Source organism: Martes martes (genome assembly GCF_963455335.1).
Source record: "Martes martes genome assembly, chromosome: 13".
NCBI lineage: Eukaryota > Metazoa > Chordata > Mammalia > Carnivora > Mustelidae > Martes > Martes martes.
In genome coordinates, this window is record NC_137901.1 from 20,163,424 (window position 1) to 20,183,441 (window position 20,018).

Below are 20,018 nucleotides of genomic sequence, written 5' to 3' on the forward strand. Positions count from 1 at the left end.
GACTCCGTATTTGTACTACCGTCGCTACTAACCAACACATGTATTGTGCCTTGCTGTTTATAGAGTAACCCCAGGCACCTTATTGAATTTAATCCTTTCATCAACTTTTCGGGGAGGAAACTGAGCTTCTAGATGGTGAAGCGATTATACAGCCTTTCAGAAGTTGTAAGAGCTGGGAGTTTGGGCTCCAGAAATCTCACAGCAGTCAGTGCTCATTTGCTATAAAAGAGATTTGACCTCCTTTCATTTCTGGAGACCTCCAGAGGCTTTCCTCAGACTGGTTTCCTAATTCCCCTGTGTGTCTATGAGCAGAAGGCAGTTTCCCAGCTTGTCCCTCTGCCCTGTGACATCACAGACAAACACAGAGATCCATTTTAGAGTTATTCCTTTGGAGAAACACAGGAGCTGTCCCTCAGAAAAATCCTTCAAAAAAGGATACCCTGATGTCAGAAAACAATGAAGTCAAAGCCATTAGAACAGCGCGGAGCAGAGGGTAAGGTATAGTGTGGGTGAATAATGCTGCACTCTGATGGTGTAAGTTACCCAAAGATAGATTGTTAGCGTATCCTGATGAATGGATAGAGAACCCTCCCTTAATTCAATTTCCTTTGCCTTAGTGTTTGGCAGGCATTGGTCATCAGAGTGATTGAGGGTAGGTTTCTTGCCAAGTACTTACGCTACGATCATCCCATGTTACTAAAGGCTAAGCCATTTGTTTTCCCATGTCTGCAAGTTAAAGATAGGATAGACTTTGAACGTTAAAGATAGGATAGACTTGAACGTTGAGGAATCTCAGAGGAAGAATATCAGAAATGGTGCTCTGTGCACTCCCTCAGTGCCAAATGGAGAGAGGATCCTCGATTCCCTTCCTCAGAATAGGGCCAAGATTTTCCTCTCTCGTTGATGGGGCTTTTCTTGTTCGCTCTCTTTGGCATTCCCAGACTACAGACTTTTTCAGCTCCAAGTCTGGGATATATGAGGCAAAAAGAAAACCCAGGGAACTCACCATTGTGTTGCGCCTTGGGTTCCAAGGTCGTGAACTGGTCTGCCTTCTCTCCACCTGTCAGAGCCTTCTTGTGTTTGTTTGCATATAATCTCTAGGTTTTTGGTTGTACTCAGTGCGAAGGATAGGAAAAACACGTCTATGTTTTCCCAAAGTATAAGGTTTTCAATTCTCTTCTGATTTCAGCATGTACTGTATATTTATACGGCGACATTGGGAGGCAGAGCATGAATTAGACATCTGTTAGAAGGGCTCCGTGCCCTTTTCTAGGCCTGACCTTTGTAATGTTTTCTTCCTGCTGGTTTTGCTTTAGTACCTCTTTATTAAGACAGAGTTGCTTTAACAGAAAGATAAAGAGCAGAGACAAAGGGAGCTCAAGTGGCGATTTATTTCAGGATAGTCTCACATTTAAAGACCTTAAATGGGTGACTAGGTTCGTATTTATTGAACAATCCTAGGAGAGAATCTCTGCAATGTCTGTTAGTGCCTGTTCTAGTGTACTAATGCAGATAAGCCTGACAGCCGTGTTTTCAAGAGTGCTTCTAGAAATTATTTTCTTCCATCTTGAGACCTATGTGAGACTTCTGTTTATCTACAGTGACTTCTATGGTCACGCCTTCACAGAACACGTGGGGAAATCTCCAGAGCTTTGTATTTGGAGGAGCACAACATCTACCCACCCCATCTTTTTTTCTTTTTTTTTAAAGATTTTCTTTATTTATTTGACCAAGAGAGACACAGCAAGAGAGGGCTCACAAGCAGGGGGAGTGGCAAAGTGAGAAGCAGGCTTCTTGCTGAGCAGGGAGCCCTAGGAGGGGTTCGATCCCAGGACCCTGAGATCATGACCTGAGCTGAGCAGAAGACAGAGGCTTAAGGACTGAGCCGCCCAGGCGCCCCCAATCCATCTTTCTAAAGCCACCTTTTTCCCCCTCTCTGGTCTGAGTTCTGGGTCATCATAGGACACAACGAGACCATTGGGAATATTTCATCTGTAACATTTTTATAAATTAAAACAATTTAATTTTCTTATGGGCTCGTGAATAGTCTATGAGTATTCGAAGCCAGCATGCCTCTGTAAGGTACCCCTGAGTTCTTTCTCCTCATCTCCCAGGGCAGTCCCGGGTGCGACTGCCCCCTCCCTATTGCTCTCTTCCGCTCCTCCCTGGGGCAGTCTCAGCACCAGCAGCTGTGGGGCCCACTTCTCTTTGCCTTCTCTGCTGTTCTGATCTGTACGTCCTCAACTCATTCTGTGTGTGTGTGTGCGGGATCTCTAGTCCCTTTTTGATTTTTCTACGGGGGTATCTGTCGTATTGATCGGTAGATGTATCCTTAGATATTCTGGGCACAATGCCTTTATTGATCATTTGAGCTACCGACGTTCTGAGGCTATCCAGTTCCCTCTTACTTCATGACTCCAGTCTTTCCCTTTGTGTTTAATACTGTTTTGAGTTCTGTGTTAAAAAATCTTCATCTATTGCACATTCGTGAGGATGTTCTTTTATATTATTTTCTGAAAGTCTGTAGGGCCCCAGCTTTATTTACAATCTACATGGAATTTATTTTTCTTATGAGGTGAGTGTAGGATTACTTTTCATATTCTTTCTTTTAGATGAATGTAGTGTTGTCTCAGTACCATTTGTTGAAAGGGTCATCCTTTTTTATAATATTCTGCAGAATCATCTTTGATACAAATCAAGTCTGTTGGTCTATTCTTGTGATATATATGTATATGTATGATCAGAGCGGTACAGATATAGCATAATTAGTTTAGTCAGTCCTCTATTGATGACCATTTAGAGTGTTCTGATTTTTATGCTATGAACAACAATGAACTACATTTTACTTATATAAGTAAATTACTGTGTAATTGCACAGTATTTTTATAGTATGACTTATTTCATTCTATGGGGTAAGTAAATAATAATGGTTACCGTTATACAGTATATGCAGTTATGCAAGAATTTCTATGGTTTCGTAGAGATTACTTTTTTTTCCATAGTAAAGCAAACCATTTTTAAAGCTCTGTCGTGCAAAGCCAAAAGAGGGAAAAAATTAAAAGACCTTCTTAAATATCGCAAGTTACATGCAAATTACTTGGCTTTGAGAGAGAATATTACCTACGTTATTGAGCCAACTTTAGTGGTTCGGAGCTGGGCTACACAAAGCACAGGCTACCGTATTCACTGGCAACAACCGGGTGCCTATTGGAAATGCAGAATCTCAAGCCCTTTCCCAGCCTCCTGGATCAGCTGTGCGTTTTAACAAAATCCCTCATGATTTCATAAGACCCTCCAATGCATATTAAGTTTGAGAAGCAGTGTTTCAGCACATGATGTGAAACAAAATGAGACTCTCTTTTCTTTCGAATGAGAACATGTTCTGTAATGTCACATGAGTAGCCACGGCCTTTGCGATATTTGCAGAGGCTATAAAAATCAGAATTGCGATTGCATTGGACGTTGCCTACTAATTCTAAAACCTTAATAGCTAAAGAAATATTAACACATTGCTCTGTAAAAAAGCTTATTTTCCAAAAGCATATTCTCTTACCTCCTTAAAGCTCACAGTATATCCTTGTTAAGTAATACAGGTAGAATTGTTCTATCTGTTACATTGAGGCTGAGGAAGCTTGTGTGAATCCAGTCACAACGCTCCCAAGTTTGGGGACTTGCCACAATGCACGCCACCTCAAAACTCCAGTAGTATTGGCAAGAAGAAAATCTTGGCCAGTCAAAAGCTGTATAATCAATTCCAGTTACCTAAAAGGAGTTCCAGGAAAGTATGAATAATCTAAATTCAAACTTCATCTATCTTTTTTCACCATGGTCAATGTGAGCTCCAACCATTAGCTGGAATTTAATTTCTTTTTTTTTTTTTTTTAATGCCCTAGTTAGAGGTAGTAGAATTACCCAAAGCAGGAAGCCAAAATAATAATAGTGATCATAATCATAAAAGACAAACACAGGCAATCCACAACGTACATTAACTCTGTATCATTGAAAATTGTTTTCCCATTATATGCAAAATCTCCCCCCACCCTTGTCCTGCCCCCACTATCCTTCTGTAATTACCTGGGCATTCTGATGAGTGCTAGGGGTGTGGGTGCTTCTAGGCAAGACTGTTGAGTTCCGTGAGTGCTTCATCTGCTCAGTACAGTTTGACTCAAGTCTCTCCTGGAGGGAGGGAAGGCACAGCTGGGCGGGAGGGAGCGTTTGACATGAATGGGTATATTCATTCAAGACCTGTCTGAGCTCATCAGAGGCTGCTCTGTGCCTGTTGATCTTCCACATTTTTTTTTTTTTAAAGATTTTATTTATTTGACAGAGGGAGACACAGAGAGAGGGAACACAAGCAGGGGGAGTGGGAGAGGGAGAAGCAGGCTTCCTGCTGAGCAGGGAGCCGGATGCAGGGCTCGATCCCAGGACCCTGGGATCATGACCTGAGCTGAAGGCAGATGCTTCACAACCGAGCCACCCAGGCGCCCCGATCTTCCGTGTCTTGTGTGGCACGTGGGACCCCCAGCATCTTTCCCACTTGATGCCCAGTACCAGGGTCCTGTGTGGGGAGAGCCTGGCAGCCTGGATATGATCAATGGCTTCAGCACATCTTTTATCTCTCTTTTTCCTTTTGCATTTCCAGTTGCCACAGTCTTCAAATGGAGATTTCCCTTCTCCAGGAGCAGATTTCTCATCTGCAGTTCGTGATTCATTCCCAACATCAGAACCTGCGCGGTGTCATCCAGGAGGTCAGATGAGTCAAGTCTGTTTCTCTGGTAGCCGGTATGTTTACAGGGAGAAGACTGGATACAGGCGGCTTGTCCGGACTTCACAAGCAGTGAGATTTCTCTCCCCACTGACATTTCCTTTTTATTCCCGTGCAACCGGACTCTGTTTTCAATGCCTTCTTCAGTCTGTATGCCAACACCTGTAAGTGTTCTCAATGAAGATATTTGGGAAATTGTATTTAACTGCTCTTTAGCTGTTTCAGTGATTTTTTTTTTTAAGTGTTCTGAGCCAGAGAATGTACACTGTTCTTTAGAAGATTTTGGAGATTAGAAGATCCAGCCCTTTCTGAGGAAGCAATGATCTGTTTTTGTAACCTACAAACAGTAAATTTATTTAGTAGGTGTGTGGGGACAGTGCTGTCACCTGGCCATTCTTCTCTGGGACATCCTGGCAGGTGAAAGAGAGGAGGTCATGGTGGTGGCAGCCAGATGGACGGTGGGTTCTGAACTCATACGATTTACTTCAAGAAATCTATTGATCTGGTTTGGGCTGTGTCCTTTAGACCTAGAATCAACCCTTCACTCATTTTTTACTACCGAGTATTTGTTTCCAAAAGGAATCATTTCGAATAACGCCAATGCCTTCCTGATACAAATGTAACGTTTGGCTAGGACCTCACCAAAAGGCAGGAGAATTGAGTCATGGCTCTTGGGAGCCAGGAAGGACTTAGGGGGCATCCCACGTTCTCGTTTTACAAAGGAGAAAATAGAGGCGCACAGTAGATAAATGACAGAGCTGGAAATGGCAGAATCAGTCTTAGAATCCACGGGTTTCCTCTCTTCCCACTCTCTTCTGGTCATCACTTTACCTCCCCGGTTCCATGTTGCTTTTTAGCAGATGCTTTTCTTCCCCTGCAAAGCAGGCTCACCTTGTTATGCCGCGGTTGACCAGATCTCTGCGTTGGGGCGCTTCCCCGTGCTGGGGGGTGGTCTTGTGTGATGGCTCCAGCCTCTGCATCTGCAGCAGGAAAGCATTCATTGCGTGCTGGAAACATAGAAGGATGGCCAAAGCTGCTTTCCACAGGAGGCATGCCTACTGAATTTGGTTAAAACAAGTTTTCCAAAGATTACAACGTTTACTAGGACTGCCTGCGCGCTCCCATCCCCAGGGGCCACTTTGCCTTGCTGTTTTCTATAACCTACTGAATCCGCCAATGCTTTGGGATTTAATTTTTTTGTTTGATGGATGGGAGTGGACCACAGAAACTTGTGCACGTTCTGGCTTAAGGAACTTCCCTGTTGTCTGACAAGATTTTTCCAATTGTGTTTCCTAATTCTTAGATGGAAGGATTAAAAAATAACTTAAAAGAACAAGATAAGAGAATTGAAAACCTGAAGGAAAAAGTTAACATCCTTGAAGCCCAGGTAAGGAGGGAATCTGTTGTATATTTCAGTGTGAATGTGAATGTGTGTGAATGTGTGTGTACATGTGTGTGAGTGTGCTCAGTGTACCTGTGAGCCTGTGTATGAATGTGTCTGCTGGTGTACCAGGGTGACGCAGTGTATCTGTAGGTGGGCGGGTGTGTGTGTCTGTGTGTAATTGTGCCTGAGTATCTATGTATGAGTGCACAAGTGTCTGTGTGTGTCTATGAGTGTCTTTTTGTGAATGTGTGTGCCTGTGCATCTTCTATGCATAAGAAATTATAGATTTGTAGAGAGGTACTCCTAAAAATTATTGAAGTATTAAACATTATTTTATAATATTAAATTATCAATATTAAATAACTGTTAAAAGTTCACCCAGATTTTCCAGAATGCTTGCTCTCCTGGGGGGGCAGGTGAGAACATCTCTCCATGTGGACTTGAATTAGAAGCTGGGTCAAGACCATCTTGGGTGAATTCAGCTCTGGCCAGATAGCTGGGTTTGCTGTCTTATGTCTTTGTTTCTTTCCCGCCCTGACTTGTCCTCTTTCCCCCTCTTTCACCACTCACCCCCATCATCGCTTGCACATTTTGCCTCAGGGCTCAACCCCTTTAAGAAGCCTCTTGTAATTTTCTTATTTTTTGATGTTTTGAAATGTAACATAACACTTCAGAATTTACTGTGATAAGATGGACTTTGCTTCCTGCCCACTCCTTCCCCTCTACACTAGGGAAGCCCTTAATAAGCTTTCAGCTGCAGACCAAGGCTGGTCAGCACCCGGCCTCCCAGGAAGTGCAGCGAAGCCCACTGAGGCTGCAGCGTCAGAGGACGCCACCGCCCCCTCCCCCTGGGCTCAAGGCTCAGTTCTGGCCCCGCGACCTCTGTCAGAGACTCACCACTGACCCCCTGGATCGGGTCACCTTTCTACTTCATTCTGCAGTATTTTGACTTCCTGCTTGTCCCCCCTGCCACGCTGTCCTGTCCTGTGGAATCAGAGATGCTCTGACTGCCCCCAGACACCCCATCATCCTTGGGGGCTTTTCTCGCCCGGGATAGACCACGCCCCCAGCACACGGCCACACCTTTTCTCTCACCACCATGTTCTCAGCTTTCCCCAAACAGAAGAAACAGATCATCAAAACATAAAGAGGTTGTAAATCGTTTTACATCTTAAATTCTGTAACCATAGCCATGGTCAGCCATTTCTCCCTTCCCAGAGGACCACCATTGTCTCTGTTCTGGAGGGTGAGCCCTTTGAGGCTCAGGCTTTCCTTAGATGTTCACCTTCTTTAGGTTACACACAGCTGTTTGAGAAAGACAATGCTTGCAACTCTGTGCAGCAGAGATGGGGGAATGATTGGCTCAAAACTTGTGTCCAATCAAGTGCGCAGTAATGGCTGGTTAGTTTACATTGAGGGGCTCAGATGATGGGATTCAGACCACATTAGAGCCTCTTCCTCCCCCAAAAATGTCCCTGTGGGGATTTCTTCACTGCTTTTTGTACTTAGTGCCTTTTTTTTTTTTTTTTGGTTGCAGATGTTACTTGATAAAATATTTTTTTCTTATATTATTTTTATGTAACTTATATATATTCATTCATTCTGTACCAATTAGGAAATATAGATAAGCACATATAAAAAGAAAATCATGCAAACTTGTTGTCCATGGGTAATCACTCTTCATAGTTGTGTCCATCTGTATTTCTGTGAGACTGGATTTGCCTGTTATATACCTATGTGTATGTATTAAAGATATAGACTATACTGGCATGATATTATGACCATTTAATTGTATTTTTAAGCTTCACTCATTTGTTCACATCATCAATCTTGTCGTTAATTCTATAAGTACTTACTGAGTGGCTACTGTGACATAGAAGTTTTGCAACTGACTAAGGTGGAGAAGTGGCTACATTTGGGAAAATTATATTGAACAAAAGAGACATGAACCCCGTACTCTGGAATTGACTGTCTAGAGAGGGAGAGAGACACATAAATGAACATGTAACTAGCAATATTATAGAAGCACTTGGCAAGGAAAGAAGAAGATGACAGATAACACCTGGATAGAGGACTTAGCGTGGTGGGTGGGAAGAAGCTCTCTAAGGAAATGAATTTTTTTTAATCTATTTATTTGTTAGAGAGAGAGAGCGAGCGAGCACAGGCAGACAGAGTGGCAGGCAGAGGCAGAGGGAGAAGCAGGCTTCCCGCCGAGCAAGGAGCCCGATGTGGGACTCGATCCCAGGACGCCGAGATCATGACCCGAGCCGAAGGCAGCTGCTCAACCAACTGAGCCACCCAGGCGTCCCAGGAAATGAATTTTAATTTGAATTTAGGGAACAATTAGATGGTAGGGCTTGTCAGGAAGAGGGACAGGGAGCCATTGTGAGTGCTTCTAATCTAGTTGAATGAAATAGTGTGGGATGACATTGGAAATGTAGGAAGGCACCAGATCATAAACCATGCCAAAGAGGGTTTTTTTTTTTTCTATATATAACAATATAACAAGAAGTCTTTGCTTACCAATCAGATCAGATTTACATCATCTCTTAAAATAGCCCCTGTATTGATACTCAGTAATTTAACAAACTCAGTCCTTATTATTGGACATTAGATTGTTTTTCAGTATTGCTTTTGTAAAAAGCACTGAATTCAACATATTTATACAAACATCACTGATCATTTGATCACTGATATAAACATCACTGGTCATTCCTTAAGATAAATTTTTAGAAGTGGAATTGGTAACTCAAAGTACATCCATTTTTCAGATTTTTGGTAATGTGTTCTCTGACTCTCAGGGTTCTGCTTGATTAGTCATCTCCCTCAGCATCCATAGCCCCACCTGCAGCTGCCTCTGCAATCAATTTTTTGCTCACTTTCGGTTCTTCAGTCCTGATATTTCTGATCTGCTCATAGTCTTATTTTTTTCCCTCTTCATCACTAAGGGATTGACATAGATAGAAATCCTTGTTATTATTTTAATAAAATTGAAGAAGGGAGAGATGATAAACACATGTGCTCAGATTCCCTTTCTGGACTGGGAATCTCATTTAAATCCAAATTTATGTGTATATCAGGAAGTTTGGTGTGAGGTAGGGATCTAACTTTGCAGTTGTCTCACTTTATTGGGAAGTCTGGCCTTTCTTCATGAATTTGAAGTGCCCATTACCCTAGACTAAGTTTTTACGTTGGAAATCTCTTCCAATGGTGTATCTGCCTATTTGGGCTCCAATGCCCTACTGCTTTACACATTGCACATTGGCTGCACATTTTAATTGGAGAGATTGTTATCTGTCTCTGAGCTTTCCTTTCATTGTGTTCTGGCCAGATATAATTAAGTGCCAGCTGTCATCACAGGATCAAGGTATCAATGGTACTACTGCTTTTAATCCAATTTTATGTCCTTTAGATGTGTCTGTTTATTTATATCATTCCCAAAACAAATGTTACAGTCCTAACTAGGCTGCCAGCTTAACTCAGATTGGCCAGGTGCAATACATTATCCAATTGGTCTTTTGGTTAATAGTTAGACTGGAACAATGTATTTGTTTTTATTGTGCTCTGTTTCTATATTTCCAAATGTAACAAATAATTGCTGATTAGCCACTCAGTGTTATATGTAAGAAAGCAACAGATTTGTTCCCTTCATGGGAACTCCTTGGTTGACTACAGACTCGGCAGCGATGTGTAAACACCTCTCAGTACTGTCTCAGATTTTCTGTACATAGCTTGATTCAAGCATCTGTTTTTTTTTTAATGCTTTCTTTTATAAAAGAGTCTTCAAACAAAGCAGTACCTTATGAATATCTTTATGTTCTCAAAACTTCTTATCTTCAGTAGATGAATCTTTTCCTTCACAGCAACGAGTTTGACAGTGACCCTTTCAGATTTAAAAAGTTCAAGCCGCATTAATTTAATTGATTCATGAAATAGTTTTATGTGTTTTGGATGTGCCAGGAAATGTTTCAAGTGCTGGGCATATGGGTAATGCACAGAACAGACTGTCCCTGATCTCCTCTAGCTTATCCTTTAATTGAAGATACAGACAATAAACACATAAGCAAGTAAATAAACAACTTAATTAGGGAGGGACAAGGGCTCTGAAAAGTATAGAATGTGACAATGTGATAGTTATAGAGTAATGGTAGTCAGGAAGAGCATCTCTGAACCTGTGATATTTGACCAGGTACTTGAACTTAGTGAGTGTTTGAGTCAAGGTTAACCTACTTCTGGTCTGGTCCTAGTCGTTGCTTTATTATGAAGTTCTTAAATGATTTATGCAGGGGTATACTATCTTGCACTGCAGATTTAAGACCACTGCCTATTTTGGAATCTATTAAATCACAGGCTAAATTGATTCCACTTATGGTAAATGGTTACCCAAGCTTGAATGACCCATTTAAACACATCACCTGTGTTTCTAAATCGCACAGACAGCACCATCCATACCAAAAAACATTCATCTCTTTTTTAGGCATGCTACATGCTTCATTTTATTTAATCCTCAAAACAACTCTGGGAGAAAGTTATTACTTATTGCATTTTGTAAGTGATTAAATTGAGTTCCAAAGAAGTTAAGAAACTTGTTCAAAATCACTTATTTGAATCTTACTGTCTTGAAAGCACATGCTTCCCTCCCCCCATCAACAATGCAAAATCTGTTTATTGGAGTGATTAAATAAGTGTTTGTTGGGGGGGGTAGGTATGTATGTGCATGTGCATAAAAACATGTGTGAAATATGTGTGTGTATACAATATGTATTTAGAAATGAAGATTTGTTAAATTTGTCTATTTATATTTTTGTCATTTTCATAGTCACTAAATTACAGTGTTTTCCATTTTCCAATTTCTTGAGTCATGGTAACAAATAGTGTTTTTCCTGTGGCTCTCTTTTTATCCTAGCAGGTTTTTTTCCCTCTCAAGAAGGGAGATATATTCACTCAAATAACAATATCCTTTAAAACACCAAAAGCAAAAACAACTTTAAGGTTTTTAAAACTTCTAAAAAATATCACTGGAACATTTCTGCCTAAGTCTACCAAAATTATTTACTTTCCTTTCTATTTTTGCCATATCTTTATCACCTTCATTTTCATCTCTAACTTTCCCTCTCACATCTCATGCGTTTCTAGCTTCCTCACTAATGACCTGCTGATATGGAAATGCATCTTCAGAAATTCCTCCATTTTCTGAACATTGAAGATTATCTTGTTTTATATATTCACTGTGATCCCTAAAATTAAATTTAACAAGAATGTGTTGACAGAAAGGGTACAAAAATTAGGTTCTTTTGGAAAACCACATCAAGAAAATATCCTTGGATACAGTCATCATAATGGCAGACATATTCTGGTCAGTGATTTATAGTTTTGTAAAGAAATGATGTAATAAAACTCACAGATATGGCTGTTCTTTCTTTTTTTTTAAGATTTTATTTACTTATTTGACAGAGAGAGATCACAAGTAGGCAGAGAGGCAGGCAGAGAGAGAGGGGGAAGCAGGCTCCCTGCTGAGCAGAGAGCCCAATGTGGGGCTCAATCCCAGGACCCCAAGATCATGACCCGAGCCAAAGGCAGAGGCTTAACCCACTGAACCACCCAGGTGCCCCAGACATGGCTGTTCTAATTAAAGGAAAAGCTATGAAAGTCCATGAATCAAAAATAAATACCTAAATCTAGCAGCTGAAATAAATCAGCAAGGAAGTTGAGATAAATGGACATAAAGACAGTCTAACATGATACCTCTTACACTTTTGTATTATTTGATACTCAGCAACTTGAGAAACTAGGAGTTTATTTTGGAAAAACTCTCAATAGCCTTTAAATAATTGTCCAGCCTGGATTATTTTATTCCTGTATTCATTGTCATCATGATGTTGTGATTCCTATGCCTTCCTAACCTGTAGAGTACTGTACAGAGAGGAGTTTTTCTCAGCAACGTCCTTGGCCTGTGATACGTGCCTACACTTGTTAGGAGTGCGTATTAGCTTGATCTCCACTGTACAAGGAACATCTTCATCATCAATGTATGAAATCTGAAGTACATTTCCTACGTGAGACTTAAGTGCTTAACTCTTGAAACATCGCAGTGAAATGATCATTGTGTGTCAAGACTTTTGCTCCATTTTTGAGTTATTCTGCAGTACAAATGCTGAGGGATAAGAAGGGGCAAAACCCACATCTTGTCTGCTTTCCTTACTCCAGTCGTCCTTCATCTTAGCAGCGCATTAGAATCACCGGCGGAGTCTTGGAAACTTTTTTTTTAAGGTTTTATTTATTTCATTTTAGAGAAAAGGGGATGTATGGGGGGGAGGGGCAGAGATCTCAAGCAGATTCTCAGCTGAGCGGAGAGCCAGAAGCAGGGCTCCATCCCACAATCCTGTGATTGTGACCTGAGCTGAAACCAAGAGTCAGATGCTTAACTGACAGCTGCCCAGGTGCCCCATGAGTTTTGAAAACTCTTGAACCCAGACTACAACCAAGTTAAATAGATTCTCTGGGGTGAAACTCTAACATGAGTAGATTTTAAATCTCCCCATAGAGGGATGCCTGGGTGGCTCAGTCCTTTAAGCGTCTGCCTTCAGCTTAGGTCATGATCCCAAGGTTCTAGAACTAAGTCCCACATCAGGCTCCCTGCTCAGCGGGAAGCCTGCTTCTCCATCTCCCTCTGCTGCTTCGCCTGCTTGTGCTCTTTCCCTCTCTCTCTAGGACAAATAAATAGATAAAATCTTAAAACAAAAAACAAACAAACAAACAAAAAACAGAAGTTTTGGGCTCCTGGTGGCTCAGTGGGCTAAAGCCTCTGCCTTCGGCTCAGGTCACGATCTCAGGGTCCTGGGATCGAGTCCCAAATTCGGGCTCTCCTCTCAGCGGGGAGCCTGCTTCTCCCTCTCCCTCTCTGCCTGCCTCTCTGCTTTCTTGTGATCTTTGTCTGTCAAATAAATAAATAAAATCTTTAAGAAAAAAGCTTTAAGTCTCCCCACATAATTCCAATACACAACCAACACTGAAAACGAGTACTTTAGTCCAATGGCCCTCAAACTTGAGCAGATGTCAGAACCGTCTGGTGAGCTTTTAAAAACCCATCCCCTGACCATCTTGGGTTTCTCAGTAGGTCTTTCTGGAGACTGAGGATCGGTAATTCTAGCTGATTCCCGGGTGATACTGATACTGTTGATATCCCAGGGTCACACTTGAAGAACTGTTGCCTTGGTCTTTTCTCCTCTTCTTTTCCACCTAGGCCATTTCACTTTGTCTTCACAGTCCAGGCGAAATCTCCTTGTGTATGAAAATGTGACAAATTATTCTTGTCACACTGATTTCTGTTATACCTTCTATTTAGTAATTAATTACCTAATGCCTATGGCCTCTCCTGAACTGCCTTTACTTATTTACATTTTTTATGTTCACGTGTTTGTTGTATCACCCCCACTATACCATGCATCCTGTGTACTGGAGGGAGAGATCCACATTTTCTTGTTCTTCTTCCCACACTCTGCTCCCAGATTGGTGCCATAGACGTGGCAGAGATGGATGGATGGATGGACGGTTGCAGTAGACTAATTGTTGATTAATTTCCTGACAGTTTATTTTTTTTTCTGTTTCGTATTTATTAGATCTGAAATCCCTCTGGAAATCATTGAATCTCTATTCCTCTGGGGCTCACCATTTACTTATTTGTAATGTAAGGAGGCTGAGCTAATTCCTCTGGTTACAGAAAAATAACATCTTGCAGGGAAAAGAGCATGGGATTTGGAGGCAGGCCTGCATAAAGCCTGCACATTTATACAGAATGGGTTATCAGAAACAAGTTAACCTGAACAATTTGAGATTTGCCGCCCTTATTTAATATGCCTAAGAGTAAAAGTTATCAAGGAAAAGTTGTATGGAAAGCACCTGGCAAAGGTCTTGACATTTGCTTGGCACTCATAATCATGAACTCTCCTGCTTCCATCAAAATTCTAACATCTATTTCCCCAAACCATGCATTTTGGTGTTGGCTTACTTCAAATCATCTGGTGGACTTTTAGGAAATACCTTTTAAACTTCAATTATATACTTTAACTCCTTAGTTTCCTACTAGGGATCGGAGCTGGTGTGTTACTTTCTTTTTGAAGCCATAGCTCTACCTGTTAGCTTCCCACCCAGCTACCTTCCAGCCCCAGCCCCTGCTACCGTGGTGTATCATTTAAACACCTCTGACCTGCACTGACATCCCTACCTTGGGCATGATCCTTTGCTGTTTTAAGTCTCATGTTCCTGATCTGTGAAATGAATGTGCTTGGTGTGGCCATGCTATAGGGGAAGCATTGGCTCTGGACTGGGAGGACCCGACTCTGAACCTGAATTCTGCCATGAACAAGATGTGGGACACTTAAGCTCTTTGGATCTCAGTTTTTAGCTATAAAAATGGTACTTGGACTAGAAAATCATCACTAACTGTTTTTAAGTCTTAAAAACTGTGCCATACTGAGCTGAGAACAAAATGATAGCTCATTTCAGAATCTGTGAAGAAGAGACTATGATTCTATCCTACAGATGAGGAAATTGGGCCCAGAGAGTTTAGGTAACTAAATGAGGTCACATAGCTACTGAGTGGCTAGGATTTGTCCCTGGGAACTTTAAACTCTTGCCTTCCTCATTATCAGCTATTGAATTGTCTCCTGGAATTATCAGAGTGCTCCCAGATTCAAAATATTTATGGTCATATGAGATTTGTTTCCTCCAACAACCAATACATGATAGACAATATGTGTATCATTTACCAGTAGTATAGAGATCAAGAATCTGAGGCTTCAGTGGGAGAATGGAGGCTAAAAATGCCGTGAACTCTATAGTAAAGAACAGATACAGATGGTGTTATTTTCATGGAGTTTATAATCAAGAGATTGCCCAAGAATGACAAATGTAATCAATATCGTGGGTGTCTTTAACAAGGTTCTTTAACAAAGTATTTTATGAAGTTTTTTGCATCTATGTGAAATAGAACATATTTCAGCTGTTAAATTTTGGAAGCTCACGTAGACTACTCCGTTTTAATCTCTTGGAGAATTATGCACTTTTCAAGATGTGTTTGTAATTTCAGAGATCATAAGGGACTCTCAATTGGCTACATTCTGTGTACAAGCTTACTGCCAAGGAGGGACGTAGGTGGTGGGTTGATCAGAAGCTTTAAGCATGTGGCTAATGAATATGCTACCTTTGTGATCCCTGTACATTTTTTTTTTCAACTGTAGAATAAAGAACTAAAAACCAAAGTGGCGCTTTGGTCTGAAACACCTAGGACAACTGTATCTAAGTCTGTCTCTACAAGGTAAGGTTTTCCTTCCCCCATCACCATCTGCCTTCACAGCTTCTGTTGGACATACATTCAAGAATGTTGACATTTATCCCATTGGAGAAATATTCCAATCTATTAATACTTACGTAGTCGTTGGTTTACTGTGTTTTCCAGTTCTTGAGAAGAAGACTGTGTTACTTGTTTATCATTGGACCCTCAAAGCCTAATATAGATATACTTACTGAAAAAATGAGTGAATAAATTTAGGTATCTTTTCTTGCTTTGTGCCATGAAACGAGCTTAGTCTTGGTTCCAACACTTTCTCCAAGCAGCACACATCGTTTCTTTTCTATTGTCTTCATTTCTCCATTAACTCCTGTGCTCTGTAGCATCGATGCCCACTTCTGTATCTCAAACCAGGTAGATTATCAATGCTAAGAAGGCAGGAATAGTTCCTTTATTTCCTGCATTGCTAAGGACAAATGTCTTCAGTAACTACTTAATAATGACTAAATCAAGCAATGATAATGGCCCAGGACAGCAATCAAAATGATGGTTGAAACCATGAAACTCACTTTCTAGTGCTAAAATAACAAGTTAAAAAAAAAAAAAAAGACTTCTGGCTCCAATGTTATTTCCATAATATTCTATGAAATTATCACTTAAAAGAAAACATAGTCTGTAATTCCATGAATCATTTAAAAAGTGATTAAAAACTTCCTGTTCTAGCAGCTTTTGAATTTCCCAGTCTAATCCCTCTAGGGCAAAAGCCTGTTTTCTGAAACTCTCCTGGTTGCAGTGCCTGAGGTAGACAATCAGGCCTGCTGTGTTTAACATCCGTCCAGGAAATCAGGTAGATCCGTCTCCCTCTTCAGAATTCCCCGCAGTCCTGCTTCACTTTGCTAATGATATATGTAATTAGAGATGAGATGAAGCCATTCTGAATCGAGTCTTCTAGAGTTGGGCTCCCAGATGCTAAGTTATCAACTTTTTGGCCACTGGCCCTGCAACTTCCAATAAAGAAAAGAAATTAAGCCCCAGGAAGATTAAAGGAGGAAGGGAAGTACCCACGATTCAGAAACCATGAGAGAAGTAGTCACTTCAGTGCGGGAAGAAATGGAGAGTCCAGAATAGAAGGGTAAGCATGCCTTTCCAAGGGAAAGGAAGGTGATCGCTTTCTTTGTTCCCTTACCAGATACCAGTCCCCTTGGGAGTGGTGAGGCATGGTGGCCATTCTCAGTTGTTTTGACCCCATAGGGAATGCACCCAGAGTGGAGTAGAGGAGGGAGAAGCAGGTTGTTTCTATACTATAACTACTCCAGTATGGAATGAAGATACTCCAGCTGGTACAGAGGGAAGGTGCCGGAAAGAATGACTTCTACCGCCAATGCTTTAGCTGTAGTAAATTGTCAAAGTTCTTTTAGTTTTAGAGATTTTTTTTTTTCTTCCTGTGACTTGGTAGATCTCATCTTTGTAAGATGAAATATGACCAGTCAGCTGCTTTGAGAATGTAAGCGGTAGCATGGTTTGGGAGGTCTCAGTTAGCCTGTAGGCAATGGAATTATAACTCAAGGGAGAGACTTTAGTAGAAAAGTAGATGTTAAGGGGGGAAAAATCATGTACATTTAAAGAGTAATCCAGGCAAATCTCTTTAATCATCCATAAAATGTAGTTCTATATATCTCAGTAAGTACTAAAAAGCAAGGTGTTTCCGTTGAGCATTAGAACATAGAGATATTTCTCGAACACTGGAAGGAGTGTTTGCTGGAGATTCAGGGTCATGTTCTTAGATAACAAAACAGAACACACGTAGAAGCGTGTGTGTGTGTGTGTGTATGTGTGTATGTGTGTGTGAACATATATACATACATAAATATTTTAAATACTAGACTCACACAGTTTAAGAGAGAAGCTCAGACTGAGAAGCCCATGGAACTAAAAATGTCCTGGCAGAAGGGTTGATTTACTTATTGTCTCCAAGTCACAGGAGTGCATGTCTCCACTGTGTGGAATGGCAGATACAGGCTCTCACTCTCTCTCACCTCCCCTCCCTCTTCCTCACTCTTGTTCTCATACTTGGTAGTAGAGCGGTGGTGGAGATGGTAATGGTGGCGATACAGCACTTATATCACTAAAATTTAAAAGTGCTCGGCTTTGGTAATTGTATGGTCTTTTCTAAAGCGAATTGAAGACTGTCGACACGACGCCCTATGTGATGTTGATCAAGCTCCGGAAATGAGCTGACTGGCTGAAGATCTGAATGAGAAAGATTGCTACGTGAGTCTTATTTATTCCTTGAAACACAGCGTAAACTTTCATGTTGAAATGGCTCACTGCCAGCATTCAGTGGAATTTACTGTACATCAACAGCTTTGCAGGAAGATGACATTCCAGAAAATCAAACAAATGTATATTCAAGGGAAGGAACTCTTTCTTCAAAACTTACTAAATGGGTGAAGACACCAGGGGCTTTTGATGGAAGAGGAATTTTGCTTTAAACTTAAAAAAAGATCTGAATCTTTCTTGCAGATTTTTGCTGAAGGGAGTGGTTTAAGGTTGTCAATGATGACTTTTTGATAGTGGTTTTTATGTATAGAAATGGAAGAGTGTATGTGTGTCGTAAATGATACATTTTAAAGTTAGCTTTGGATAATAAAAAAAATTCTCAACATGAATTTACGAATTCATCTCCTGACCCAGGGTTCATGGGAGAGTTAGTTTCGACTGCATTATGGACAGGAGAAGGAGTAGGTTCTTTTTAGCAAATTCCCCAACCCACATAACCCTCCAAAGCTGAGAATCATGGCATCCCACCACACCTTAGGAAGCCATTGTTCATCAATTGGGATTGAAAATTGGTTGCTGGAGACAACCCACAAATAAGTGCAAAGAAATGGAGCTTGTGACTCTGGCTTCGTGACTAATTTTCTTTTCAAGATTCATTATCTTATCTACGCAAATATTTGGAGGGAAGAATAGAAACACAATGCTGTCAGCTCATACCTCCATAAAAATGTGTATATTCCGGGTTTAGAGGAACAGTGGCTACTGTCTGCAGCCAGGAAGATGCTGAATTCATGAATTGGAATTAAATGTCCAGTGCTTTTGTGAAAGCGTATTTACATTTTGATACAGGCATTCATCACAGGTGAAGTTTGTGATTGCTATGAGGAAAACCAGACTCTGATTTGCAGAAATGCAAAAATGCTGACACTCAGAAGAGAAAACCCTTGAACTAAAGGAATAATGGGCAGCCTTAGCCCCACTGAAGGATGAATTACTTGTAAGCCTTTTGATCATCCTCTCGGACATATGACTATAAACATTTTCTCAGGAAAGATGCTGGAAGCCTTTCAATGTAGAATGTGAAATAGCAGTATTGTCTATGAAATATTTAAAAATACATACAAATGAGATAAATTAATGTATTTATAAATTCATCAAAGTACTGTAATCCTTGAAATGTTGCATAACTATATGTGTGCACTTCATGCTTCACGTTTTTATTGCTTGCTAGTTTTTCAAGTGTAGTTATTGAATAACATTTATGGCACAGTTCTTATACGAGGAACAATTCTAAGTACTTAACCTGTATTAATTACTTCAATCTTCCCAACAGGCCTCAAAAGCAGGTCATATTATTACCCCATCTTCCAAGGGTGGATCCTGTGAGATCCAGGACTTTTCCCTGCTGCTAATGATGGAGCAAGGATTTGGACCTCTGACTTGGCTACCAGTAGTCATTCTATCTACTCACATGGTGGTCGGAGGTATTGCCACACAATGGAAATAGCTCTCTTTTTGCTACTTTAACAAGCACAGCTTCCTTGTTGTCTGTATGCATTATCCCGTGAATGACAGTCAGAAACAACCTTGACTCATAAAGTAAATATTTTGCTGCAATTAAGTTGGCCTTTCACCTGTTGGATTGCCCTCATGAGAACTTAGTTCAGAAAAACGTCCCTGCTAAAAATCTTCTAATTCTATATTTATCATCATGACCTATGCCACATGGAAGATTTTTTGGTAGTATGTTTTCAGGCACATTTGTAGGGACACTGGGGTCATGAACTCTGTCAAGTATTTGTGGTGTGGTAAGCAAATTCACCTTTCACCTGAAGACCACTTAGGGTTCCTTTTGTACTCTAATCACCATGCTGGATGGTAATAAATATGAGAGTTTGGAATGGATCCATATGACTGACCTAACAACTAGAATGATTCCCATTAGAACAATGTATTCTAGAGTCAAAAATGGGAAGACACTATTGGATTTAATTTAGGTTTAACTCTGCTCTCTTTTGAACATGGGAGTACAATTGGATGTGAGAGGACCGGTCATGGGTTCTCCACGTTCACCCTGGAATGGTCTTTGGATTTCCTGAGAATCAGAACAAGCAGTTTCAGAAGCTTAAAAAATGTCTGAACTCTTCAAATACAGAAGTATCTTTTTAGTAACATCAGCAGTATCATTTATTTGTCATATGTGGATTATATCCTATATCTTTATTGTTTCAGTTTTTATCATTTGGAATGTTTTTTGAATACATATTTCTGAGCAATAAAACAAATGACCACAGTGGGGA

General features: G+C 40.7%; 1 protein-coding gene across 1 annotated transcript in view; it reads left to right on the forward strand.

Moving 5' to 3' along the window:
* CCDC68 (coiled-coil domain containing 68) overlaps positions 1 to 18,105 on the forward strand; it is a 49,771-nt gene extending 31,666 nt beyond the window's left edge. Inside the window, exons 8-11 of the mRNA XM_080821959.1 lie at positions 4,643 to 4,748; positions 6,069 to 6,152; positions 15,389 to 15,465; positions 17,614 to 18,105. Coding sequence (XP_080678085.1) covers positions 4,643 to 4,748; positions 6,069 to 6,152; positions 15,389 to 15,465; positions 17,614 to 17,671 — 325 coding nt within the window. The 3' untranslated portion in view covers positions 17,672 to 18,105. The remainder of the gene's footprint in view (positions 1 to 4,642; positions 4,749 to 6,068; positions 6,153 to 15,388; positions 15,466 to 17,613) is intronic.
* The last annotated feature ends 1,913 nt before the right edge of the window (positions 18,106 to 20,018 follow it).